Source organism: Galdieria sulphuraria (genome assembly GCF_000341285.1).
Source record: "Galdieria sulphuraria unplaced genomic scaffold scaf_19, whole genome shotgun sequence".
Lineage (NCBI taxonomy): Eukaryota > Rhodophyta > Bangiophyceae > Galdieriales > Galdieriaceae > Galdieria > Galdieria sulphuraria.
The window spans coordinates 160790-186578 of record NW_005178456.1 but is presented as its reverse complement, the minus strand read 5'-3'; the positions used below and the strand labels follow the sequence as shown (position 1 = coordinate 186578).

The following is a 25789-nucleotide window of genomic DNA, read 5'->3' as shown; positions in this document are numbered from 1 at the left end:
CTCTGAAACAATTATCGATAGAAATAAACAAACTTGTGAAACAACTAATTGATTAATCGACCAACACTCAACGACAACTTAAACTCCTTTGTCTTTGCTCTCTTCTCGACAACGCTAATCTCAAATTTCCATACAAGACCAGAAGTGAAATAAAAAAAAGTGTTGCATAAAGGATATAAACTCCAAAGAGATAATAAAAGTTGTACATACTAAAAAGAAACTACAGTCTACTTGGAACTCAGAGCTCAGGACTCGATGGATTGTTCTAAAAGAAACATTTGAAGGGTTTAAAAGGAAACGTAGATAATAGAAATTCACTTGTCCAACTAAAACGAACGACGAATTCGCTTTAGAAATTAAAGTCTGAAAAGTTTCACTAGCAAACTTGAATCAGGTCCACAGCCTTGACAACACTCACTGAGCCTTCCTTTCCATCCAACAATCAAACCATTGTGTTGAATTTCTAATTGGATTGTTATGAGAAGGATCGCTTTGTATTGTCTCCTTTCACTGGAGATATATTATTTTAAGTGACTAGTGAGTTGTATGGAAGAAAATATTCCACTTGGAGATATGTAAAAAGGTTCTGGAACAATAAGTGTGCTAGATACAATCAATCTCACATCTCAGTATTGTTGTGAAACGAGAAGAACAGTGTCGTAACAAAGGTCCTCTCAACTCCCTAGCGACACTGTAGCCTTTTAACAGAGTTGAGTTTGATCAATCTTGTCTCTGCAAGGTAAATTTGAAACTACTTGTGACCCTATTTTGATAACAAATCAAGAACGGTTTTGCTACAACCAGTTTTCGACTCGTTCTCAATCTCAGAATCTTCCTTTGTTAGCCTTTCAAAACCTTGGAAAACTGCTTCACAATGTATAAAATGGTCATTTTCCAGTTTCATGGAAATAATTCAGTTGGCTTTCTGTGTAAGAACTATAGCCTTTCCTTCTATGCAAAATAGGCTCAAGGAATAGTCTTTATGCCACTGTGAACTGTAAAGAAGAATTAATTGTATACTCAACTCTAGAGTTGGAAAGTATAGAGAGGACAAGGCTACAACAAAAAACTGACCAAAGGTTTGAATTCTTTTGTCTATGTACAAATACATAAACTACTTACGACAAGGAGGATCGAGCCTCAAACGTTTCAAGGCTATTGGTTCGTTCTCCACGTAAGAATTTGTAGAGAGTTTTGACTAGTATAACAACAGTAAAAGTGGTGGTGTTTTTGCTTCTCCTTGCACTTATATTTCAAGATTCACCTTTCTTTCTTACTTTGCCAAGAGGAGATGAAAGATTCTTATTTTTCCATTATTTCTACGTTTATATTCTTTTCTTTTCACTAGGAGACGAAATTGATCCAATATATTTAAAAGAACAAGACCTTTACCTGTTTGGATAACAACCAAAATATCATTTAAGATTTGACTCTGCAAAGGAATCAGATAAATTGTTTTATCTTATTCTGCTGAATATTGCTTGCGAGTTGACGACATTTTTATTCTTTGTAGAGCAACTTGGATAAAAAAACGTTTCTCTTCTTTTTCAAGTTTGACTTGTTCCTAGTAGAATTGAACATTCCTTCTATTGATAGACCCGTTTTTTATACGAAACGTTGGGTTGTCTTTGATTCTCGTTACCAATATCCAAAAGGAAGCCTCTATTAGTGTACCCATCCGGTTATATTTCGCACGAGTCTTCTTTCAAGTGCCTAACGGAATGAACTTTTGTATAGTGACTCACTTATTCAACGAGCTGATGGTTGAGAATGGTAGAAGAGTAGGACTCAACTGCAGCTGAACAAATCGTTCTTTGAATTTGCAGAGCTTTTAAAAGTTTTACCTTTTTTTTATATTGGAAGAGATAATAGCCCTCTTGGAGTTATATCGTTCCTAAAGCATCCTTGTACAATTTATAGTTTGCTTTCTTGTATATCTTTAAAAGTTATGGTTTTTACAAAGTTTATCGTACAAGAGGATGCAGCAAAAGCTTTAAACCTAAACAGTCATGTTTACCTTCAAAAACACCTCAAATGTATAGTCGACTATTGAGGAGAAGGAATTCAACTATGATTCAAATGTTATGCAATGACAAGATACGAGAAGAGAGTCGATAGAATAGATTCAATTCGACTGAATTGAATTTTTTCTGAAAATATATTTTCTCCTCTTAACAGAATTCACAGTTTCAAATGCCACTATTTTCAGAGGAGAAAGAAACAGGAGTTATTGACTCTTACAGAAATTGAGTACTGATGATACACTTGTGTGAGTCAATGTTGTTTCTGAGATTTGATAAAACCACGAGATATTTTGGATCCTTCTTTGCACGTTTGTTTTGCTTTGTCTTTTGCTATCATCAACTTTTGTAGCTTTAGTGATAAGCTGCCACTTGTCATGATATCGTAAGAAAGGAATTTGATGATTGCTGAGAATAAAGCAGTGTTGTGCTTGCGGGTTTCTGCATTTCTACTAAATAATATCATTTCAACTGGAGTTTTTGGGTAGACTGCATAAGAGAATGACTTGGTTCATACTCTAGTTTCGTGTTTCGAAATGAAGCAAAAGTGACGTAAAAACTGTTCCATAAAATACAGAAAATCTAGAGAGAGACGTCTATGGAACAAATTCTTCATGAACAATCTATATTGCTCGGAACTCTCTTGACTACTCTCGAAAATTCTGAAAGAAACTTTCTTATCTATGTGAGAATGGGCCATGTTCAATAGCTTTATACTCTCAAAGAGCATAAAAAACTTGTGAAATAAACATTGGCTTTCTTCCGATCCTCCTTGTACCCTATGAGAGTTACCATTATATTAGCATACGAGAATAAGAATATCGATAGTTGAAAAAGCCATATTGATCGTTCTTCCATAGTTCAAATCATCTCAGTCCAAGCCATAAAGGGTATGACATAGTCATCAGTTGATAAAGAGAAGAAGTTGGATTGGTATCCTTTACTGTTTTCCTTGTTGTTGTTGTGACCGACAAACAGTCAATCGTTCATTTATTTATATTTGTACTCCGAAATAAACAGAAGATTGTTTAATTTCACTTTGGCGATGGCGAGTTTGGATGAAAAGTGGAAAGCTGTGGACAACTTTAAGTCTATTGTGGTAGATCGTGAAAGAGATGTTGTTCGAGTGACAAAAGAACTGTATGATCTTCATAGCAACAGAGAACAACTCAGGGGTGTAACGAGTAGTTGCAACTATCGCTTGACCATACCATTCGCTCCACACATGTTCGGTTCTGGCAAGACTACGTTTTGTCATAACTATTTGGAGTTGGTGCGAAGGTTTGGCGATACTTTTCTGTCGAAATTTGCTTCGGACCCTTCGAGGAGAGCCTTTTTGGAGAAGCTGAAAAGGGCTTCAATGTTGTACGTCAATTTAAGAGAGTTGGAGCCAACTCGACCCATCGAGGAAAATCGCAACCTTGAGTGGGCAGTCTACTATTTATTGTACCGATCAGCTTGTAATCAGATGGGTCTACCGTTTATGAAGCCTGATGAAGCCTACAGACACATTCCTCTCTATCCAAGCTTTCTAATTCCAGAGCTACGGAAGACTTTGGGCATTCCTTCCGATCAATATCTTCTGATAGCATTTGATGAAGTTGGTGTGTTTGATACAAAGGCAACTTTTTTTGAACTGGAGAAGAATGACAAAGGCGTGGTTCGACCTTACAATGACTTTTTCGGTATCATTAGTCAATTGTGCAAAGAACCCGACTTGTTTTTTATTGTTGTTGGGAAAAGCAAGGGTTTAAGTATTAAGAATGATGTGGCTTTTGGGCTATCAAGAGTTATACTACATTTTATTTCTTTATCACCTTTGGACGCTTCCAGTATCGTTGAATTCCTTGAAAAGAGTCTTCTAAAGACACCTACTCAAGTTCCGGTTTGTAATGTCTTATGTAGTTCTTCATTTTCAGTAAATGAATTGGCAGATTCGTTATTGGAATGTACAGGTGGAGTTCCTGGTTTGTTGACTCGTGCTGTGAATATGCTTTTGAATTATATAATAGCAAGAAATCAGCCTTTCATATCGAAAGAAGAATGTTTGACTTGTATGAATGACTACGATTTCCGAAGAATTTGTGCTGAACCATTTGTGGAACGAATATTGAATTTGGACGAAGATAGAAAAAGTGTTTTTGATTTACTTTTGATGATGGCTCTTTTTCGTATACCGTTTCAAGTAGATGATATATTGACCTCGGAGTCCTTTTTATATGATGCAGTCACTGAAATGGGATTATATCGATATCCTATTGACCAGAATACTTTTCAAGTTCTTATTCCAAAAGTATTTGTTGTAATCTTCAAGAAGGACCCTTCCATATCTTCTTTGGAAAAGATACTTCTTGGATCACTTGATGTGGAACCAGTAGATTGTTTCTTCTATTCAAAGTGTCGTGTATTTGAAGGAATTGTTGCTTTACGACTAGTTTTGATGTTGTCTTCAAAGAATCGAAATGAGTTGAGGGAATTGTTGTGTCAATTGTCTCCGATATGGAAACAAATGAAACTTCCAATCAGCTCAGTATCATCTATTCACTATATGAAGTCTGTTGTTAGTTCTAGAGAAACAAGAAGTGAATCGAACAAGAGTCGAAGAACTTTTGCCAGTACTGAATGGAATAAGATTATTCGGGAGACACTTTATTTAGAGACTATTTACATTCCTTTGGACGCTACTTCTCATAGTCCTGATATTATATTCCAATTACAATCTCCTGTGGAACCCAAAGTTCTTACTGTTGGAGTTGCATGTAAAGGACGTTGGAGGTCGGAAGGAATTGGCTGGTCAGATATTATAGATGAAGCCAAGAAATTTTTAGATCCTGTTTATGATCAAGTCTTATCCAGTGCAATGGATTATCATCATTGTATGCTTATTATCGTTAGTACAAAGTTATCATTGAATGTTTCTAATGAGTTGGGTAATCAGAGTCGTTGTTACTCCAGTGGAATGTTTATTGGAAATGATTCGTTCAAAGTACCTGATAATTGTGAACTTGTTATTCTTTGTGAAAGAGATGTCCAAATGCTGATTGACGAAGAAATATTGAATGGACTTGAAAGAGCATTTCATGTTCCTCATAATCCTACTTTTTTGAACTTGGGACTAAAACTGCTTCATAAAGTCCGTAACAGTTTCTTAAGTTGGCAATAGATTCTAACTCAGTCCTTCCCTTTGTTTTGAAGAGCAAATAAACTTTTTTTTGTATGTTTGAAACTTGATTACATCTTACTTGTTTGTCTTTCTGGAAACCATACAATCTTTTTCGAAAAGATTCTTGACGCTGCCGTTCAAGACTGGTTCGTAACAATTTATCATTGTCCAGTCATTCTACATTGCATTGTTTTGCTTAATATGTTCTAAATATCTTCAATACTAAATTAGTGATAGTAATTGGTTATTCTGAAGCAGTTGTAGAAAATTTTGTTGGAAAAGGCTTTCAGATCATGAAAAAGTCGTATTTGAGGGATACAACACTTTATACTGCACAAGAAAGAGCTTTGTCTTGTGCTCCTCCTGTTTCAGAATCTTCCATTTTTTATGCAGTTTTTCTAAATATGGACTGAATTTTTTAAGAGAGTTGTTTACAGGAAAGAGTTTCTAAAATGTTTCTACCTTTTAAAAATAGTTTTACGTTGATTTGCTTCAGCAGCCTTTCTCAAAAGACTGTTGGATGAGTTTATTACTCAAACAATTTGTTAGTAAGACCTGACGTTTCGATGATGACTAGACGTGAGTCATGGAAAATTATGAAACAAACAAGCTTCTCAAGGAAGTGTAAAAAACAAGGCTTAAGCTCAAGAAGTGTTATTTTTGGAGGAAACGATAAAAGTTTTCAAAAACAAACCTTCATCAACCGGAGACCCTCTATGGCTTTGGGAGAGCACCCAAGTTTCTGGTAACCAAAACATAACAACTACATTTATCAAGACTGGAATGTTTCTTTAGCTAGTTGGATTTGATAAAAACGCAAGTTGTCAGACACAAGATTGTAGACTGCACCATAGAGATTTCTTTGCAAATTTCAAAGACGAAAGGATAATGAAACTTGATTGCATTGTCAAGGAACAAGAAAAATTTCACAAGAACAGAATCCTTTGACTTGTTTGAATTTTTGCCCAAACATGAACGCTCAGTTCATCGACTTCATCTGAGAAACTCTAATGGAGTACTCCTAAGGATTCTTGCAAGTATTTTGCAGAATACATTTTTGTCAGTTGGTGCAGAATTGGCAATTTTTCTAAGAGGGCTCTGTATTCTTAATTTACAATATACCTTTCACTACTGCCCAGTCCATGGAAACACCATCTAAAAAGCTGTTGAATTCAAAAATGCAGCAATGACCTTTACATTAGTTTCATTGACAGCTTTCTAGTTTTGATGCCCGATGAGGAGCTGAGCGACGAAAGAAGCATCAGTGAATGCTAAAGTTAGCAATTTACAAAGAGGAAACTGGTTGAATACTATCCTCGTTGTAGTCTTCTGCCATTTTTTGGAAGCATGCTTGAACTTGTTGATTCAGAAAATTATTTTTATAATTACTGGTTGAGTTGCTGAATTCTGGACCTGTTTGAGTTGTGCTCGCTTGAGAAGCTTCAACCTTCATATGTTGCGTTCGAATTCCTTAGGCCTTCAAGATATTGAAGAATAAAGGAATCTTTCCATTTCTGATGGCAAAGAGTTAGAGGATAAGTTGCTATATTCTAATGACTTTCAAGATCGATTGGTAGAATCGAAATGAAGGATATTTACTGGAACTTTTAAATAAGATGAACCTCATACACAACTTGCCATCAATCATACCAATAGAAAGTCTATTAGAGAGTATCTCTCAAAGAGTCGAACGAAACTCGAGAATATTGCTTGTTTCTGAGAAAATAGATTCCTCAATCTGCTTGGATACCGATTTCTACTTTTCAATTATAAGCTTGGAACAGTTTTTTCGGGTAACTTTGCAACTGTTCTATGCGAAATGATGATCTATTGAATGGACTCGATCGCAACCTTTGGCTTTACTCTTCATTTACTGAAACTGTAGAAGTCGATTTCCATGGTGAACTAATGATTATTTGTTATGTGTCTTTTATATCAAACGTTCTTCGCAAATATTATTTTGTCCTGGAGTCTATAAAACTCTTACATGTTTCCAGTTTCGATCATCTCTCCGACATTTTAACAGCAAAGCGAATCTTGTTTGAATCTGTATTTATGAATATCTCTCGCTTTTGCTTGTGCAGGGTCTTTATCGGAATTCCTATCAAACTGTCCTTTGCAAAATAGAATAATGTCTCGTATTCAGAGGAATTTATAGCCTCTTTCGTCTATACATCTTGAGAGATGTCTCCGTTTCATTTGCTGATTATGATAGAGGGCGTATATAAGGTTGTCTGGCTTTTTTTTCAAAAGGTGACAATTCTTATGGCCCTAATACAAATGGTATATTTTGTAGTGGACAAAGATGTCATGTTGTTGGATTTTTATTCAAATTCTATCTTAATATTGAGCTTTAGAGAAATGCTTTTCTAAAGAGTGACTAGTGTCGTGATTCAACTCTTCACAAATGTACGCGTCGTTTTCTCTATGCAATCGTTGAAAGACTTGATAAATTACTTTTGATTGGGACTCGTGTTGTGTTACCTTGCTTTACAGTCGAGTGAATGTATAGGATTTTAAGAAACATATTGCATGTCAACTTTGCTTCAGACGAGAGTATTTTATTATAGATTCCTAGGAGCTAGCATCATCGCAAAGATCTATTGGATACAGAATTGGAGATACACATGTAGAACGCTCCATGAAACAAAAGCATAAATCATAAGATTATAGAGCAGGCAGGGAAAGAGGAATAGCATTTGCTTCCTTGCAAAATGTATAATAATAATTCTACAAACGAACCAGAATAAGAGCCTTAACTGAGCTCTTTTCACCATTGTATAGCAGGTATCAGCTTGATAACGATGAAGGGAGTTTAACTTCAAGACAAGTAACCAACTGACAAACAACATGCCTACACAATCAATCGACAAATGAGCCATTGCCGTCAGCGCAATTTGTCATCATCCAGCGCAGACAAGTAGTTGGGGATCCATTTCTACTCGACCACCCATAGCCTCAGAATATTTGTTGGCAATTGCTAACCATTCATTGGTGGATCAACTTGTCTGTTGCGCACCCTTGCTGCTTATGATCCCGAATAATAGATTAAATAGGATGGTGGTACTGATACTTTATTGCTCCCCTGCAAGTTCCTCTTATGTATTGGGTAACCCTTATATTTTTGTTATATTTTCTTATGGCAGGAGAAGGCCAAAAGTAAACCACTCATTTCCCGGTACTTATACAAGTTCCAAAACGTCCCTCTGTTTCGGTTGGTTTTGCAGCAAGATAGTAATTGAAGACCGAACATTGTACAAGGTCTTTTCTGTGCGCTTAACACCACCCATGATTATACCTGCTGATATATCAGACTGTAAAGAGACTGCTCTTAGTTAGATTGGTTTAATAGTGAACGATGTTTCCCTGGATACAAGTTTTGCGACAAACATATGTTCGCTGGAAGACGTTTCCTCAAGAGAAGGGAGAGTCTACGAGTCGGTTCAAGGAATTTCGAGGAATCTTTTTCAGGGATATTTGGAAGAAGGCTTGTTGGAGCCTTTTCTCGACAGTAACCCTCAAGCGTACTTCGTTACTCAAGTAGGAAAACCTCGAATAGAGTATAAATACAGCTTTGATATTCCCGGTGTACACGCTGTCAAGATGCCAGCCAGCGCTCACAACGTTAGGTCAGTCGTCGTTGGTGATGTCGAAGGTGGTGGTGGTGCAGGCGGTATTGCCTTTGGCGGCGTTGCTGTGAAATCTGAAAGGAGTTGACTGTGCTGGTTGGTGAAAGTGGCGAAGGTGGTAGCTCGCAAGCCAGAGGGGAAGATAGAATAGGCTCAACTTTCCTCTCTCTGTTTGGTGGTGGTGGTGGCGGCAGGTTTCTACGGATACGATAGATCAAAGGGTTCAGTCGGTTCTGGCATGAGTTCGTCATTACAGTTTCCAACTTTGTTCTAAGATACAATTAGTAAACTCGTCCTCGACGATTTTATTCATACTCTATCGTGAATGAAGGCCATATAGAATATTTGGTTTATTCTTACAAATTTAAGACTGACGACTGTTGGTTTCGCACAACGAACCAGAGTTGGAAACTGGAACAACTTTCAAAATAAGTACAGAACACTTGTTACAAATTATAGAACTGAAGTGACGTAAGCGAGTATCATGGCGTCCTGTTACAACATAGCAAGACATTTTTACATAAGCTGAATTATCAATAAAGGTTCTCTGAGGTTTTTCGTGGTTGTCCTTGTGACGTCAGACAATAGAAACAACTCTGTCTTTCTCTAACCAGGGAACTGCTTCTTAAATGAGCTATTCCTCAAGTACTGTTGGTTCAATACTCGAGGAAACTGTCTCCATAATGCCACTTGAGCGAAGGAGCGAGATTAAAAAAAATGCACCTCTATAGGAAGCGCCAAAATTACCAGCAAAAATGAATAAGGGAATGAAGTTTGATGTAATCGACCTTCGAAGATTGGGGAAGACTCGTTGACAAGATGAATCAAGGTTGGCTTCTCAAGAATATATTTTTCTCCTTTTTCTTGATACATATAAATGGAATCCAAATAAAAACTGCAATGGGCACAACAGTAGGAAAAGTGGAAACACCTCCAATCTTGCAATGGTCACAGCTCAATGTTTATTCTAATTACAATGACAGCTTTGTCCCTTATGTAAGAAAGTAATATCACAAGTTCAGTAGTAATGTTTTGAGTTTCTAGGGCTTCCCCTATGAGAATGCAATCATGAACTTGACCTTAACGATCAGTTTCAATGTTACCAAGGATATAAAACGCAAGTTGGATAAGCAAAAATATTGCAATCGATAAATTAACCTGAATATAGGAGCAGGAGAATCGTGCAACATTATCTTCAAAAAATACCAAGCTGAACACATATACAGTTCTAAGAAACCCGAACTGCTTCTACCGTGTGGAACTGTGAGTAAAGATCGATATATTTCGGAAATCATCTAAAACTCGCGCAAGGCATATAGTATACAGGCTTATTGTAGTAATACAGTACTCTCAAACGTTGTTCGCGTTTTTATACCTTGCCCACTGAACGGAAACTATGTAATAAGCTATACAAGAGGAACTGCAGCAAGCAACTGTCTCCCAGGCGCGTAAGCACCGTAACCAAGTGTATAACTATGAACTAAACGAAGGAACAGAGTCGTCTTATGCGTCGACTTGAATCAGCAGGGGGCATGTTCTTGCAAAGATGACTGCATACTTACGAAAAACTGCTGTCCCGAGGTCTGCTCTTCGCAATTTTGCTCCTTAAGTTTAAATATTGCAAAGTAAGCAAATAACTCGAAGAACGACGCAAAGTATTTCACTAAAAAATGAAGCATGTGCAACTCGATAAGCAAAAAACTCAGCGTCCCCCAAGTATTTGAAACGTGTCCAGTAGGTAATGTCTAAAATTACTACATAATTGTGGTGGACTCAGCTATGAAAGGCGACGGACCCTCTGACAGTTCATGTTCAGAACATGGTATCTGCTCAGTTGAAGATGGGACTTGTCATTGCTTTGCAGGATATCTTCCACCGGATTGGTAAGTCAGCCTGATGACTTTCGTCCTAGTGACTCTACGTTTTAAGTTCCTCTCGTAATAATGAATGTACTCAGAATTGTTATGGCGATCAAGGTGCATGCGTCAATGGGTCCTGTCTATGTTTTGCTGGTGAGTCTGCTGTTAACGAGAAAATTTCTCCGACACACTTTTAAATACAGGATATCGAGGAGACGGGTGTCGCTATCGAAGATGTCCACAGAATAAGGATATTCAAGTTTGTAGTGGCAATGGAAATTGTGATACACTGACCGGAAGGTAGACAGTTAATCGTATGTTTATTTATTATACTAACTAGAGAAGATGCTTGTGCAATATTGGATGGTATGGCAACGACTGTAGTAAGAGTACACATAACAGTACAGTGTATAAGTGGTGGATCGAAGAGTCTCAAAGAATCCAGAGTCAACAAAGCAATACTTTAATGGGAGGATCTCTTTCAGCTCTTAATGTAAGAGCAATTTTACTCTCATTGATTCGATATGATGAAGAAATTTAGAGAGCGGTAACAATACCAAATTGGCCCTTGCCTGTTCCGAAGCCTGAACCTGGTAACATCCTTGCTTTTGATTGTCTTCAGATGGAAAATTTCACTATATTCACAATAGTCTCGCGAGAGCAAGCAGTTATAATTTTTAACGAAATTATTGACTTTCCAATATTTAACTTTACCAAGGTGCTTACTTTTAGAAACCATCAAAGAACTAAATATAAGATTGAATCTTCAAGGAAATATGGAATATGATGGCTGCGAACCTCTCTCGGAAGATACATGTTCCCAGAAAAAATATATTCCTTGTACACTTTTCCAAATACCAGGAGACAAACAGTCATGCTTTGCAACATCAAACTCTTCTAGATTCTTGTATTCAAAACTCCTCATGCTCGATAGAAAAGCTAACTTTAGAATCGTCTCAACAGGGAAAAACTTCCATTGGGGTTGCTGTTCTTACCAAAGTCGAGGATATATATTCTACTCGAGTTACTATCAGGTACTCGAATCAACGACTAAGATAGCAAGCTTCCTTAACTCAAACGTTAGGGAGTATGCGATGGAATCAATAACAGATCAACTGAATGTTACTTCACGCTTAAACGGAAACTTGGTAATTTTGTCGTTCAATAATGGTAACGACCCCAGTCTTTTCATTCTCTCGCTGAAAAACATGATAGGTAGTCAGCAACCAAGCAAAGGAAAGATAGCATTCCTTTCGGTATATACGACACTTCTCCAATTTGGAAGTTTTCAACCCTGTATTAGGTTGTCGCTTTCTTTGTCTTACTTTTTTCTTCATACATTTCCATATTTGTACTCAGGAACGAACTACGTGAAGAAAAACATAACAAAAAAATGTGGCTTACGCTTCCTGCGGCAGAAGAGGATTCACAAGCCGTTCTCTTGGAAGAACTTATTCTCACAGGTACGCCTGTTTCTTATGTCGAACGCAATGAAATACCGTCATTTCAATGCTCAGGAACCAAAATTGATTGGTTAGATGCCGATACGAATGATCCGATTCAAAACAAGGTAGAGCAAGTGACAAAATAAGCTAAAATTCCTGATCCTTCTTGATAGCATATGAATGTTCATCAAAGTACGAACAACTTGTGAGTATTACGCAGTTTAAAGACAACTTAAAATTGATGAATTATTATAGTTCTACAACAGTTTCTAAAAATATATTGCGTCGGAGGCCATTAAACCAGCTAACAACAACAACAGCACAGTAATAACGCCAGCATGAATAACGAGTGCGTGGTGCGGTAAGTAAATAATAACAGTTGAGAGGCAAGGATGGAGCAGATAATATTCACAATAACCAATTAAGATTTTTTCGAATGCGGCAAAAGATTTTCAAAAGTAAAATTCCTCCAAGATTTTGTATTGTGAGTGTCCATCTTCTTGAACAGACTCATAAAAGACAAACGACTTGACCTCCCATTCAATAGTATTACCGATATGTAAAGATGGTTCATTCAACAATGAAGTCTTCGAGATAACAGAAGCTAAGTAATCTCTCTCCTCTCGTTTGGCTGTTCTTTCCAATCTTCCCAGTGTGATATGAGGGAGGAAAGGGCTATCACTTCCCTTCAAAAAAGGATGAGACTTTTTCAATTTGTCAAGCGTTTCATAAAAAGAGACGTTTTCTTGTTTTCTTTCACTCAACGCAGTCTGCTGATCGAGACTGGGAAGAACTTCACTTTGTTTGATATCAGCCTGACTCACAGCAGAAGACGAAATATCAGAATCCACAACCACTGCTGACTCGTTGGCGAGTCCAAATTGTTCTAATACACAGGAACGTATTCTAGCAGCTAAGGAATCTAAGTTTTTCTCGGGATCCAGCACACTCAAGTAAACGACTCGCATATTCTTCCTGTTCTTTGGCAAAAATCCCATCGAACCAAGAGTAACTTTGAAAGGCTTTATTTGATAAACCTTCTCACGAAACTTCCATCGTAAGGAATCTAGAACTTCCCGAGAAACAGAACCGATAAAATGAAGCGTGAGGTGAAGTGAATCTTGAGCAGTCCAGCGAACGAAACTTGACTGCTTTCCTCCCAATAAGTTTATACTTGAACCTCTATCAAGAATAGCTTCTTGAAGGTTCTTTTGATATCTCACGATCAACTGGGAGACAGCCTCTGGTGGTTTGAGCCCGACAAAGACTCTGGCAGATTCCATAGCAATTGGCAAGGTAAGATTGATAAAGAACAATTCATTTCATTTTATAGTCTTCCGAAAGCTCATTAAAGCGTTTCCTCATTGCATTTATTCGCCAACTCAACTTCATTTTGATATAGAACACTTGAATGAAACCTCAATACCAAAATTATGCAAATTTTTTTGTCTTTTCGAACGAGAACTTTACATTTTTTTGAGCTTGAGAACAATTCCTGGTACCGTTGAAAGAAGGAATATTCTTCTATTCCACTAACATAAGAAGTTTGGTTTGGATTTTAAAAAGAAAAACCTGATTGGAACCTTCAGGAAAACACTTGGAAGCGACCTCCGTGCAACGTTGATAATAAAGCTATATTCGACACTCTGTAAATCACAGACACTTCAAAAAGGCTTCTATGCTTTTTGACAAGGAATTCGATCGGAAAAACGAATGACTCACAAGTAAGTGGGATTCGTACTTGTTCTTCTGCTGCGGATTCGAAGACACTATCCTAACAAACAATTCAGCTATATTTTGCTAATCCCAGAAATTTTTCTCAGAAATATTATTAAAAGAACTCACTTTCATTTTCGATACGCTACGGGGTGGTCTTGTAGTGTAAGACTTGAATGATAACGTGCGACGGTGTCACGACAACGTCTTGTCCAAACGCCAACCTTGTGCGTAAACTCTTCTTGTTTTAAAACTTTTCTACAGACAAACTTAACGCTATGCGATTTGTACAGGGCCTAGCAAATAAAGGCACTCTTATCTACAAGTCGTGAAGTCTCAAGTCTACATTCCTTGCCTGAAGCTACCAAGCTAAACGAGGAAAACGAGTAAAAATTCTACACTCAGTAAAGTTCAGACTTTATTCTCTTTACTGGTCATTTGTTGTCATCTGAACGTTGTTCTTTGGAGTAGTATTTGCTTTGGCGTTCAACTCAAAGCTTCATGCCGAATTTTGCTTGCATTTTCGAAATCTCTATAAAGTTTTTGATTTTCTTGATGAGTACAGCATGTTGGGTTTAACCTTGCAGTCGTTTTGGCATTGATGGACGAGGTTTCGAGTTTGAGAGGTTGGTGAACTTAGTTTGCAAGACGTTTTTAGAAACAATATTTGAATTTATAGAAGAAAAGCTTCGCAGAAAACGAAAGTCGTATTCTGTCTCGGAACAAGAAATTGCTAATGTAGAGTTTGAAAGCACCGGTAGCCGTTCAACCAATTCATCACCCACGCTTAGGATTCGGAATGTCAAACACCCTGATTGCAAAGTATCGACGACTGAAAAAGATAGGGCGGATGGTCAAAAGTTACTAGAGAGACAAGTTCAGAACATTGAGTTGGAGCGCGCGAGACATCGAGTTTTGGAGAAACTCAAAGACATCCGCAGAAGAGCAGTAGCCTCAAGAGACGAACACAAAAGGCAGCTTTTGGTTATTGAACGACAAGTGTCGGCTTCTACAGCAGCATTGCTGAGGGCGAAAACAATGCGGGAAGCAAAAAAGAAGCTTCCTGATTTTGATCAATTACAAAGAAGCGAAGTAGATTTACTCTCTTTCGGTAATTATCAAATTGCGTCAAAACAGTTTCCAGTTTCTTTTTCAAGTGCGCCGGCTCTTCCAGCGAGTTATGTTTATGGTCAATCGGACCCACCGCACAGACTCTCATACGAAGAGAATATTCTAAAAGCCGCTTGCGAAATTGTGAAGAAGAACACTACATTAGCTATGACAAGGCTTCCCAAACAACCTGAACCTCCAAGGGCAAAGGTCTTATGGGACTATTTATTAGATGAAGTTGTTTGGCTTGCAGTCGACTTTAGAGAGGAGAGAAAGCACAAAATTTGTTTGGCTAAACGAATTGCTGATGATTTAGCCTGTAGAAATGTAAGCACATTGTGTAATGAAACGGAAAGAAGATTCAGAGCAAATTCACTTGCCAGTCTCGTTGTCAAGTTTTGGAAGTCGTCAAGAAACTTGTATCTTGGGGCAAGCATGAAACGAAACAGAAACACAGACAGTGTAGCAGAACAACAACTTTATGAGAGTCTTTTAGTGTTGGATGATTCAAGAAATGAGATTCCGAACTCAAATGAGGAGAATTTCGATTTAGAGGGAGACAAGAAGACGTCTGAAATGACTTCAGCGGAAGCAGGGACAACCTTGTGTGAATGTCTTGTATCTACAGAAGAACAAAGAGACGAGGAAATAACGGCGCTCTTTGACTCTGTTAATAACATGTCTTCATATGTTGATCCTGAGGAATATTTGATGAATACCGGAAATGTTAACAAGCCTGAAGGGCAAGATACTTATAGTGGAGTTAAATTTGATGAACGTATTGACGAGAAGGAAAATTCTTTTACTTTAAATAACAATGTCGCTGGATTTCAAAGGAACTGCTTTGTTGACTTTGGGTTCTTTGAAAAAAGTGTTTTTTCATTTTTAGACAAACTTACAAATATGTTTGGAGATGAGAATTTTTCGTCTTCGAGTTGCATAGAACGCATTCCTTATTTCAATGGCACATTGAAGGAATTTCAGTTCAAAGCAGTACAGTGGCTGGCCTCGTGTTACTTGCGCAAATGGAATGTTTTATTGGCTGATGATCGAAATTGTGGAAAGACAGTTAGTGTGATAGCTTTCCTCACTTGGTAGGTGCTGCTAAAAGTATTTTATTTGTTTATGACGTTTTATAAGGCTTGCAAATGAAAGAGTGAACATGGACCCTTTCCTAATGATTGCTTCAAGGGCAGAAATGGAGCGTTTGGACAAGGAATGTAAACGTTGGCTTTCCAAAATTGAGATCGTTGTGCTAGACAAGCAAGAGAGTAGCTTGACTCAAAGAGACTCATTTTCTGCCAGTTCTGGAAAGTTTCTAATGTTTTTGTGCCCTTATGAATATCTTAAAGATATAGCAGATGCTTTGTTTCGGAGAAGATGGCACTGTTTGATTCTGAAAGATGCACATAATTTACGAAATCTCAGAAATGAGGAATTCAAGTTGTTGGAAAATTTCCAGTCAGAGTTTCGCATGTTACTAACGGGACATTACGACATCTGCTTGTTTAGTGATTTGTGGAGATTCTTACGGCTTTTAGTTCCGAAAATTTTGCCTCAAGAGTTGCGAAACATTGACGTTTCATTTACAGAGCGACTTTCTGGCAGCCGTCTGAAACCTATTATGAACAAGTTAGAAAGGGCAATGAAACCTTTCACATTACGTAGGAAGAAGGAACAGTTGTTGGCTAATTTTCCCAAAAGGATTGAGGAAATTGTGACTTGCTCGTTGAGCAAAAAACAAAGAAGAATTTATAATGAAGTCATTTCGAAGAAGAGACTGTCAGATTATCCTAACCAGTATTCATTTAGTGATTTGCTTTTTATGGTGAATGCCTTGAAAAGAATCTGTAACTCCGCAGGTATTTTAAGTTCTCCTAAAGTATTATGTTTGTTGTGAATGTCTTTTTAGAGTTTATAGAACCAACTTTTTCATCGTCACCTTTCTCGTTACCGAACATCCAGTTTCATATTCCAAAAGACATTTTTGAAATATGCGATATGAAGATGTTTTCCTATGAAAGTAGCTTCTTTCTAATTCGTAAATCGCTTTCTTTGTTGCACTCCGAGCTATATTCAAATGGGAACAAGGAGAATAATTGCGAAAATTCGATACAGCCTTCGACATCATCATACTTACTTTCGGGCGAAGAAGAATGGCAACAGTCCTTTCGTTTTTTGGTAAATAACGAATCATCTTCGCAAAGAGAGTCCTTGACCGAAGAAGACCCAGAATTCAGCTTGAGTCGTAAAATTTCATATTTGCAGACATTGGATGTGCCAACAGAACTATTGCTGAAACCAGCATATAGATACATGAAAAGTCTTGTTTCATCAGCTTTCTTTAACATTATAGAATGTACAAACAGAAACATGTTTGAAACAGTTTCCTTTTATCCCGAGCTACTTCATGCAGTAGAGACTCGAAAGTTTTCCAGAACTCTGAGTATAATGGACTTTGGTGTAACGAGAGCAGTTGCTAAGACTCCAGTCATCAACCACCCTCGTACAGATTACGAAAATAGATTGGAATCTTTGAAACTTTATATGCAAAACACTGCTCAACACGATAGCTGTTCAAGATACCGAATGTCCTTCCATATGGAGTCCAACAGTGGAAAATTGACGTGCTTGCGTTTGTTACTGGAAAACCTTATGAAACTGGCACGTAGGTGTGTTGTCGTTTGCAATACTCTGTCGGTTTTAGATGTTCTTGAATATTTCATGCTCCTGAACAAATTCACTTATGCACGTCTCGATTCAACCATTTCTAGAAAGCAGCGTTATGCAGTGGCGGCTAATTTTAGTCAAAACTCCGAACTTTTGTGCTGTATAATGACTGTTGATTCAAATGTTTCCTGGCAAAAGTTTTCGGGTGTAGATACGCTTATCTATTTTGAACATTGCTTGGACCTGGAGAAGGATTCTCAGGTTGAGCATACTGTATATAATCTATCACAAGAAAGACCTATTCATGTTTTACATTTGGTTTCGAGTGAAACTGTCGAAGAAAGAATGATGAAGAAAGACATTTATCAAAATCTTTTCAAAGGTTTTTCGTCAGTTACTTCTATAAAAAACCCGAAATTGCTTCAACTTATCTCAGAGCTAATCTCGGATCCTGGTTATGATAACATCGAATCGCGGGTTACGTCAAATAGGTGCTTGACAGGTAATATGATCACAGGTTTTGTTTAGTGGCATGCTTTGTTAATACTTGTGATTCTTTGTATTGTTTAGAAAGCGCAAAAAATTTCGAGGAAAACTCGTTTGCTGCCACATCTGGTCAAAGGGATAGACTTGAAGAATATTTCAGCTCAATTATTGAAAGTGGGGAGATAGAGCGAGTGAATTCTATTTTTTCAGTGGATGCGGTAGACGATGTGTTGGAAGACATTGATATAGTATTTGAATATGAGAATAATCGGAGCATTTCAGGAATACAGTGTTATTCCCTTAATATTCTTGACAGAATCAGAACTGAAATTTTTGCTCCTGAGAAACTTTCTACTCTTATCAATTTATTCAACTCAAGAAAGTTTTTAGTTGTAGATCCATTACGAGAAGACTCGCCAACCGAGTTGTTTTACACCAGAATGATGGATGAGGACAGTAGATCGAGTTATTCGAGAGCTATTGAGAATTCAGGCACTTGTTTGAAAATATATTTGCCACTGCATGATGGTGGAAAGGAAGAAATGACAATGTCGACTGTTGTAGACAAAACAGCTGCAATAGGAATAGAATCTGCAGAAGATGCTGCTTTCTTTCCGTACGCGTATTCTCGATTGAGTAGAACCTCCGATGCTACTCGTCTTCAAAAAGCAAATACGTTAGAACCAAAGTTTTTGGAACAAAATGGTCAAAGCTCCTATATTAATAAAGGTGCCGATTCTTGGGAAGGAGGCAGTATGAACAGAACAGGAACGATGTCGCCAGTGACTAACAAACAGTTGCGGAGTCACGAAAGGAATAGAGCTCGAGCACCACGTCGAACATTCTTTGATGGTTCAGAGGACAAATTCCTGTTATGGACATCGGATGAAGACCGAGAACTGTTGAGAACTGTAAAGTCATGTTATGAGAACTACCTAATATGTCGATATTGGCTAAAATGGACTACCTTTAGCCTTTGTAGACTTAAGAGACCGAGAACGGAGTACGAATGCAAGGCTAGATTTGAAAGTTTCTCGAACGATAGCAGAGAATCATCTGATTCGTTCCAAAATGCATCGACTGATTCGCATTTGTTGAAGCGGCATTTATCATTGCTTGTTTCTGCTGTACAGAAAAATTGGAAACAAAATCATGGAGGTCGAGTGTCGAGTGCCGAAGTTTGTACTCTAGTAGAGCCACATCCTTCTTATGCAAAACTTGAAAAGTCCATGATTGAAGAGGGAGTTGCCACAACAATATTACCTGAGGTTATTCCTTCTCCAAAAATTACAAACGAAGAATGGAAACCAGGATTCAAAACTACCGATGTTCGCTCACAGCAGCCATTTATCAGGAGATCTTCAATGTTTTCGCGAGTCAACTATTCAGGCTCCGGTTCTATTCTATCTGCCCAAGGAACATTTCGTTCTTTTAGGCAAAGTCAGAAACCTCAAAAATCGGAAATGTATGGAAAGAGCCTAAAACGACCCTTAAATAATATGGGATCGTGGTCTGGGGAGCAGAGGTCTCAGTTGTTAAATGCAAAGTCATTGACTCTTCCCAAAGCGGGAACAACAATGAGCTCCTCGGGCTTCAGTATGAGACCTACTATTTTAACAAAATTGATGCGAAAACAATCAGAACAATCGCGTAATTGGAAAACAGATGTTAAGCTCTCGTTTGAGAACGGTGCAAACTTTCAAAGTGATACAAATCCTATGCATTCAAGAATTTCTTCTTCCTCCAACTACACAAGAGGAGATAGAGTGCAGGTCAGTACGAGAGACGAAGTTCTTAGCTCAGATTCTTCTCTATCGAGAGATAAAACCCAAGCAAATGAATGGCAAACTTCAACAAATAGTTTGAAACGTAGTAGGAAATCCTTGAGACTAGACGAGTCTCGATAATAACCTTTGTTATATTCTTAAGAGGAACCTTTGTTTTGTTTTGGGATGCAAGTTGATATCAGAAGTTATCAAGTACTTGACTATATTTTCTTGCTAGATGAAGTACCGTTAAGGATACAAGAGCTTTCACTGGTCTGCTTCACATGAATATTTTCCATGATTATAACGGAGAGATTGAGCTAACATGCAAAGTTTTTTGGAGGTTAGGCGAATCTAGAGAAAGACCGTAGTTGATATTGGAAGGGAGTTGTAAAACTGTAAGTTCCCCGCATCCTCCATTGCTAGAAGTTGCTGTGAAAGTTCTCAACCACCACATTTATTTGAATATGCTTTTCAAGAACTCCTCATACCAAATTGGAGTTTTTGAAAAGACTCAGAGCACTTACTGTAAAAGAAGTGATAGAGTCCCAAGGGAAGCCTTGAGGGAAACTTTACCGTTTTGAAAATGGGTTGAAATGCTGCCAATGAGAGTCACTAACAACTTGGTCTATAATAAACAATTTCAATAAGAATATTTCGTACAGTAGGAAAAACAGAAGCATCAACTTGACGAAGATAAGGTTGGAATGAAATATCTGAAAGGGTTACCTTCCGTTTTTGAAATCATCCATTGGATAATCTTTTCCTTGAAACAAACCAGTTTGTTTTTTGGGGTCCGGAGAAACAACTCTCACATTGAAATAGTGTTGCATAGATAAAGATACGAAGACGAAGCCATTCGATATTTTATGATTCCTTTTATTCCTTATTTTTAGACACAAACAAGTGTACAGCAATGGATGACCGAGTCTCAGGATTTTCTAGTGACCGCAGTTTAGTTATGAATCCTACCGCTTTTGCAGACTTTACAAGCTCAATGGAAGAAGCACAGAATCCTAAGGAAGCTACTCAAAGCCCGAAAAGTATCTGAAATTTTATTTTTCACTTCTCTTTTTCATTTTTGTATTAGGCCACCCCGATAGTTTCAACTTTTCACAAAAGGAAGCAGCCCAACAAGTAGAAGCTGTGAAGAATACTCTTCCTGAAATATCTTTTACTTCGGAAACCATCCAGCCTACTCTTGGTGTTGTTGGAAACTGCAAGATTCCTAATTATTCCAAGAAAAATCCTGCGAATCCTATTCCCATGAGCAGTTACGAAGGTCCATACGTCAAGCTTCGTTTTGAAGAGCGGTTTGATCAAGAACACATGACCACTGAACAAGATAAATTAGAACCTCAAAGTTGTTTGAAAATGGTAAAACAAGAAGAAATGATGGAGGATGGGTCTGAGAAAGCTTTGTTGAGTCGTTCATTTTACAAACTAGGAGACTCTTCCATTCCTCGCTTTTGGTATGAACCAGGACGTTGTCTTCCATTAGATTCCTTATTGAGTTCTGACGAACAAGAAAGTATTTTAGTAGAGATCCGAATAGCAGCAGAACATCTTACATTATATAATCCTTCAGTGAAGAGTCGCAACATTTGGGGTGATGCCTATTATAGCGAAGATTCTGATCTTGTTGCTGCTGTTATGCACTCAGGATATGCATGTCTTGGATATGCGTCACCAAATACCTTTGTTGAGTTGGCTGTTTTGATTCAAGTCACGAAGTATCATTCCGAAACCTATTTTCCTTCTAGTCGTAGATTTTGTTATCAGTCAAGAGAGTGTACACAAGAAAGTGGTTATTTCTACACAATTCTTTGCGTAGCTGTAGTCTTAGCTGGAGGTACTGTTTTGCAACTTCAATCTTTGCCTCTGAATGATTTTAATTTCATCAACTTGTTAAGAATAGAAAATACTCGAGACAGAGTCTTAGAGTTGCCGCATTGGCCAATATCTTTTCGATCGTATTCCTCTGAAAAGTCAAACATGACTTCCTTGGAGGAAATGTTCTGCAAGTATTATACCATCAATCTTTCAAACGAGTTGTGCTTGTGTTACTCGCTATCTTTGTTTTTAGACAAAGACTTAGACTCCCAAAGTTGGTTTAGTCAAAGACTCAAGAATGAGGTTGTTTATTTGGAAACAATTTCTGACCGATATGAATTAGCGTTGAATTCTCATATACTAAGGTTTTGCTTTAGCCAAGTTAAAAATCCTCAAAAACTAGACTACGAGGCCATTTTTGCTTTAGGTGTTCCTTTACCAGCATCACATGTTACTTATATTGAAGAGAATCTACAGTGGAATGAAATCCTGTGGGGCGTGACTAAAGTTCGCATTAGAAATCAGTTGTATCATTTTCAACGAGTTATGTTTGTACCTCGCACTACGCTCACTTTAAAAGAACACCATTTAATGGATATTTCAAAATAAAACCTACTGGAACAGAAAATAAGATATCTCTATTCTAGTCCCTTCAACGTTGCCCTTGTTCAATGCACATTGCTTTGTCGACTTTCCAAAATCTTATCTGAATGCGGCTTCATTATTTTGAATGTATTTACAATAGTCACAATTTCCACACCAGATACTTTCGGCAACTGCAAACGAACCATTTTTTTCAACTCTTCATCACCAAACTTCTCACAAGCTGTGTAAATTGCGGCAGCAGCTATAGTCACATAACTCCTTCCATAGACTCCATCAACATCTCGACACACCTGCACAATCTGAAGCGCTTTGGAAATGAAAAAATGAGGTAATCGAAGATAAAAACAAAAGCGTCCAATAAAGTCTTCGGTGCTCTTATTCAGTTGATTGAGTTTGAGACTTTGTTTCATTTTAAGATACGTGTCACTGAGCGTCTTCTTAGGTACTTGTGTTAAACTACTCATTTCCTTAAAAGTTCTGGGAACGCCTTCGATTTGGGAAGCCCAGTGAAGTGAAGCCGCGACGACTGAAACAGTTTCGTGCTCTTTCAAATAGCGGGTTCTACCACCTTGTGGGTTCAGAGTGAGATGGTCGAAATATAGTTTGAACAACTCCTGTGCTCTGTCGACTACTCTCTGTGAAAGGTAAGAACGTTCTGCGTATTGACTTATCAAAGAAAACGCATCAAGTAAAACGCGATCACTTTTGGAGGTGTTGTGCCTATTTTGAGCTCGATTCAACCGAGCATTTAAGCTTCTAGAGTCCGAAACAGCTCCTCCTCCGATGACAGTACTTGGACCCGACTCAAGAAGGGGGTTGTTCGGCCCTAATAGAAGAAGTGGTGAACTGGTTTTGATGACGTGCAAATGTACAAACCTCCCACACGACTTGGGTCTGTACCACTATCATCATTTTCAAAGTTTCTCCATTCCGAGCCTAAATCCACGATTCTTTCAGCAGCGACGAGACCACAGTTCCTACATATCACGTCGCCTTGCGCATGGTCTATGATAACAACGTTTGCTTCAGCAAAAGGAATGGAAAGTACTTCATGTACCTTCAACCAAGTCGTCACTACCGCATTCTTTACAAGTGTCAGGAACGTCTGCGTTTAGCTGTGGAGCCAAGGAGGACGACAAGGAATTCGTACTGATGGCATTCATTCCAACTCAAATATCCAACTTCTGACTTGAGAAACTTGTCTTTGAAAAATATTGACTGCATTGAAACATTTTGAATAAAGCGACAATTCTATATATTGAAAAAATATTCTGCGGAACTTGTACAATCTCATAGCATCTCGGTTTTCTGTATACTTGTTTCTGTGTTTGCTTTTAGTTGACATGAACTATCATACTTTCAAAGACAAACTGCTGAATATCTTGTAAAACTCTATGAATGATAGTCAAGAGGGAAAGAAAAAGTGCGTCTTATGATATACAAGAAACGTGGAGATAGGAAGCGACAAAAGTTGTTGTTGGTTGCAACCAAACCGGCTTTCTTTCGTTCCGTGGGATTAACTCTTCAACTATTTCACGTATATATATTCTTTCTTGATGAATATAAAAAGGCAAAGATTTTCGTTTTAGTTTCGCACCTAAAGTCATTATTTGTGTGTCTCGTTGCAATCAGTAAAAATTGATTACTTTACACAGAGTGAAGTTTTGAGTACACAGAATTTTACGAGGTGGTTAGAGTTGGGATAATTATGGAGAAGGACCCATATTACCAAAATATTTTTGTAGTATTTGGACTAAGCGTTTGTTTGGCAGGAGGAGCGACTACAGTAGCAGCATTGTCTCGTAGGCGACCCTTTTCCTTGGCGAAAGTGAACGAGGAATTCAAGAGCGTGAATAGAACTATCATCTTAAGACTTTACAAGTTAAGAAGGTCCCAAACTTTTGTGTAGTTAGTAGTCTCACTGTTATGCTTAGAGACATTCTGAGGTCGCTTGAACAGGTAGAAAAGTCAAGGCTCGTACTAGAAGCAGATAAACACGTAAGTTTTGCTATTTATTGTGTTCAATAGCTTACAATAATAGTTCGTCAGAGATGCTTTCAAACTGGGGAAAGAAGAAAAATGGGTAGCCAATGTTGAAGAACTTGTTCGAATCGCCTATCAAAACCTGAAGAAACTAAGAGCAGGAGTCAAACCGAAACCAGTTGAACGTGGTAAAGCTTGAGTGTTTCTAGTTTGTCCTTGGAGTTGAATAATCACTGATAACTCCCAATCTTTTATGAGTGGAGGATGACTTCAAGATTTGCCAATAGCTTGTTGACTAAGAAAGTACTGGTTGAGAAAGTATCCACTGCAAAATAAGAATTGCACACAGTTCCAAGTCGTTACTATTGAATTTGTCTTGTTCCAATATCTTTCAGTTTCTTCACATTTTTGTATTGGATGAAAAACATGTGAAGCCTGGACAAGAATCTTCCTGACGACATGGTAATGAACTTGATTGACAGACTATTTGAAGATTTTAGTACAAAGAAAAGAGAACTTTATACAAATGGATCCAAATTGATAACACTTCCAATCATTTGTTCACACAAAACATTTTTACCTAATCAATTCATGTATCTAAATTAAGCCTTTGTACACTCCATATCTTGATCCTATAGACAAGAAGAAGCTCGAACTTCTTTTAGCCATAAAAGTTCTTTTTCAAGTCGTCTGTTTTCATTCAAAACTCTATTCAAATGTTCTTCAAGAAGACGTTCCCTCTCCCTTTTACGAATACGTGCTTTTTCTGCAGCCTAATGAAGCAAATGAGCGTTTCTTCTATAAAATAATAATTTGTGAAATACCTCGCGATTTTTTAGTGTCCTTAGCTTTCTACGTTGTTCTTCGGATAGTGATGGATTGTTTCTTCTCCTACCTCGACGCGATATAGTCTGTCTCGAGCTTCCATCGAGAGACATAAAACTATTTGCTGAGGATAGCTCTGAAAAACAATGCACTGCTTTCTTTCCTGTCCTATATTCTAAGCTGCTATTACAACCACTGCTGTTCATACCACTTGCACAATACGTGGTAGTGGTAGTCTGTAAGGGTAACAGTCTGTTCCTTTCAACTTTCACTTGCTTAAAGCTATTGGTGTTGACCGGTTCACAGTAATGATGCATAGAATAGTCTTTCTTCGTTTGTATATCTGGTTGGTTCGAGTTGTAAACACGAGTACAGCACTCGAAAACGCTATTTTCCAGCTCTTGAACTGGAACAGAATCGGCCCTCCCATAAAAACCATTTCCTGCTGTTATTTCAGCGCTATCAAAGGTTGACAAAGGACAAGTGGTCTTCTTCGAATGTGCTTGAGTGCAAGAAGCTTCAGCAGATAATAGAAAATTCAACTTCAGACGTCTATCTTCCTGAGCCAATTTGAGAAACTCTGAAGCTATTTCGGTAGCTCTGACTAGAATTTGAAAACCCTCTTCTATGTTATTGACCTGGGAAGAGTATTGAGACATACAGCAAGTATTACTTCA

The 25789-nt window shown here is 37.8% G+C and overlaps 11 protein-coding genes across 12 annotated transcripts; 6 read left to right on the top strand and 5 right to left on the bottom strand.

Annotated features, from left to right (window-relative positions):
- The first annotated feature begins 2948 nt into the window (after positions 1 to 2948).
- Positions 2949 to 5241, top strand: Gasu_26630 (archaeal ATPase). The gene has a single exon (XM_005706544.1). The coding sequence runs from the start codon at positions 3067 to 3069 to the stop codon at positions 5182 to 5184; it is 2118 nt and encodes a 705-aa protein (XP_005706601.1). The 5' UTR covers positions 2949 to 3066; the 3' UTR covers positions 5185 to 5241.
- Positions 5242 to 8098: 2857 nt separating this feature from the next.
- Positions 8099 to 9541, top strand: Gasu_26620 (uncharacterized protein). Its single transcript, XM_005706543.1, has 2 exons — positions 8099 to 8518; positions 8591 to 9541. Exons 1-2 carry the CDS (start codon positions 8215 to 8217, stop codon positions 8899 to 8901), a joined length of 615 nt encoding a protein of 204 aa, XP_005706600.1. The 5' UTR covers positions 8099 to 8214; the 3' UTR covers positions 8902 to 9541.
- Positions 9542 to 9577: 36 nt separating this feature from the next.
- Positions 9578 to 10538, bottom strand: Gasu_26610 (uncharacterized protein). The gene is made up of 2 exons (XM_005706542.1): positions 10376 to 10538; positions 9578 to 10327 (listed from the first exon to the last, which is right to left on the bottom strand). Exons 1-2 carry the CDS (start codon positions 10490 to 10492, stop codon positions 10220 to 10222), a joined length of 225 nt encoding a protein of 74 aa, XP_005706599.1. The 5' UTR covers positions 10493 to 10538; the 3' UTR covers positions 9578 to 10219.
- Positions 10539 to 10558: 20 nt separating this feature from the next.
- Gasu_26600 (tenascin) lies at positions 10559 to 12502 on the top strand. 2 transcript variants are annotated; one of them, XM_005706541.1, is made up of 13 exons: positions 10559 to 10696; positions 10743 to 10825; positions 10876 to 10931; positions 11013 to 11165; positions 11214 to 11265; positions 11323 to 11390; positions 11444 to 11706; positions 11757 to 11842; positions 11888 to 11928; positions 11976 to 12135; positions 12190 to 12242; positions 12291 to 12322; positions 12373 to 12502. In XM_005706541.1, exons 1-13 carry the CDS (start codon positions 10593 to 10595, stop codon positions 12443 to 12445), a joined length of 1224 nt encoding a protein of 407 aa, XP_005706598.1. In that variant the 5' UTR covers positions 10559 to 10592; the 3' UTR covers positions 12446 to 12502. The 2 variants fall into 2 exon arrangements, with proteins under 2 accessions (XP_005706598.1, XP_005706597.1); XM_005706540.1 differs by having other exon boundaries at positions 10876 to 10972; positions 11018 to 11165.
- Positions 12503 to 12527: 25 nt separating this feature from the next.
- On the bottom strand, positions 12528 to 13408 carry Gasu_26590 (2'-5' RNA ligase). The gene has a single exon (XM_005706539.1). It carries the CDS (start codon positions 13398 to 13400, stop codon positions 12570 to 12572), a length of 831 nt encoding a protein of 276 aa, XP_005706596.1. The 5' UTR covers positions 13401 to 13408; the 3' UTR covers positions 12528 to 12569.
- A 10-nt stretch (positions 13409 to 13418) lies between these two features.
- Positions 13419 to 14378, bottom strand: Gasu_26580 (uncharacterized protein). Its single transcript, XM_005706538.1, has 4 exons — positions 13963 to 14378; positions 13836 to 13891; positions 13701 to 13779; positions 13419 to 13649 (listed from the first exon to the last, which is right to left on the bottom strand). The coding sequence occupies exons 1-4, from the start codon at positions 13966 to 13968 to the stop codon at positions 13584 to 13586; spliced, it is 207 nt and encodes a 68-aa protein (XP_005706595.1). The 5' UTR covers positions 13969 to 14378; the 3' UTR covers positions 13419 to 13583.
- Positions 14379 to 14418: 40 nt separating this feature from the next.
- On the top strand, positions 14419 to 20703 carry Gasu_26570 (SWR1 complex protein, SNF2 family DNA-dependent ATPase). Its single transcript, XM_005706537.1, has 5 exons — positions 14419 to 14459; positions 14513 to 16037; positions 16084 to 16805; positions 16856 to 18115; positions 18184 to 20703. The coding sequence occupies exons 1-5, from the start codon at positions 14435 to 14437 to the stop codon at positions 20004 to 20006; spliced, it is 5355 nt and encodes a 1784-aa protein (XP_005706594.1). The 5' UTR covers positions 14419 to 14434; the 3' UTR covers positions 20007 to 20703.
- A 35-nt stretch (positions 20704 to 20738) lies between these two features.
- Positions 20739 to 22333, top strand: Gasu_26560 (uncharacterized protein). Its single transcript, XM_005706536.1, has 2 exons — positions 20739 to 20908; positions 20956 to 22333. The coding sequence occupies exons 1-2, from the start codon at positions 20782 to 20784 to the stop codon at positions 22305 to 22307; spliced, it is 1479 nt and encodes a 492-aa protein (XP_005706593.1). The 5' UTR covers positions 20739 to 20781; the 3' UTR covers positions 22308 to 22333.
- A 4-nt stretch (positions 22334 to 22337) lies between these two features.
- Gasu_26550 (transcription initiation factor TFIIB) lies at positions 22338 to 23498 on the bottom strand. Its single transcript, XM_005706535.1, has 3 exons — positions 23362 to 23498; positions 23181 to 23309; positions 22338 to 23130 (listed from the first exon to the last, which is right to left on the bottom strand). Exons 1-3 carry the CDS (start codon positions 23465 to 23467, stop codon positions 22367 to 22369), a joined length of 999 nt encoding a protein of 332 aa, XP_005706592.1. The 5' UTR covers positions 23468 to 23498; the 3' UTR covers positions 22338 to 22366.
- Positions 23499 to 23898: 400 nt separating this feature from the next.
- Gasu_26540 (uncharacterized protein) lies at positions 23899 to 24783 on the top strand. Its single transcript, XM_005706534.1, has 3 exons — positions 23899 to 24185; positions 24239 to 24302; positions 24346 to 24783. Exons 1-3 carry the CDS (start codon positions 24013 to 24015, stop codon positions 24484 to 24486), a joined length of 378 nt encoding a protein of 125 aa, XP_005706591.1. The 5' UTR covers positions 23899 to 24012; the 3' UTR covers positions 24487 to 24783.
- Positions 24784 to 24789: 6 nt separating this feature from the next.
- On the bottom strand, positions 24790 to 25788 carry Gasu_26530 (uncharacterized protein). Its single transcript, XM_005706533.1, has 2 exons — positions 25112 to 25788; positions 24790 to 25060 (listed from the first exon to the last, which is right to left on the bottom strand). Exons 1-2 carry the CDS (start codon positions 25769 to 25771, stop codon positions 24920 to 24922), a joined length of 801 nt encoding a protein of 266 aa, XP_005706590.1. The 5' UTR covers positions 25772 to 25788; the 3' UTR covers positions 24790 to 24919.
- Between the last annotated feature and the right edge of the window lies 1 nt (position 25789).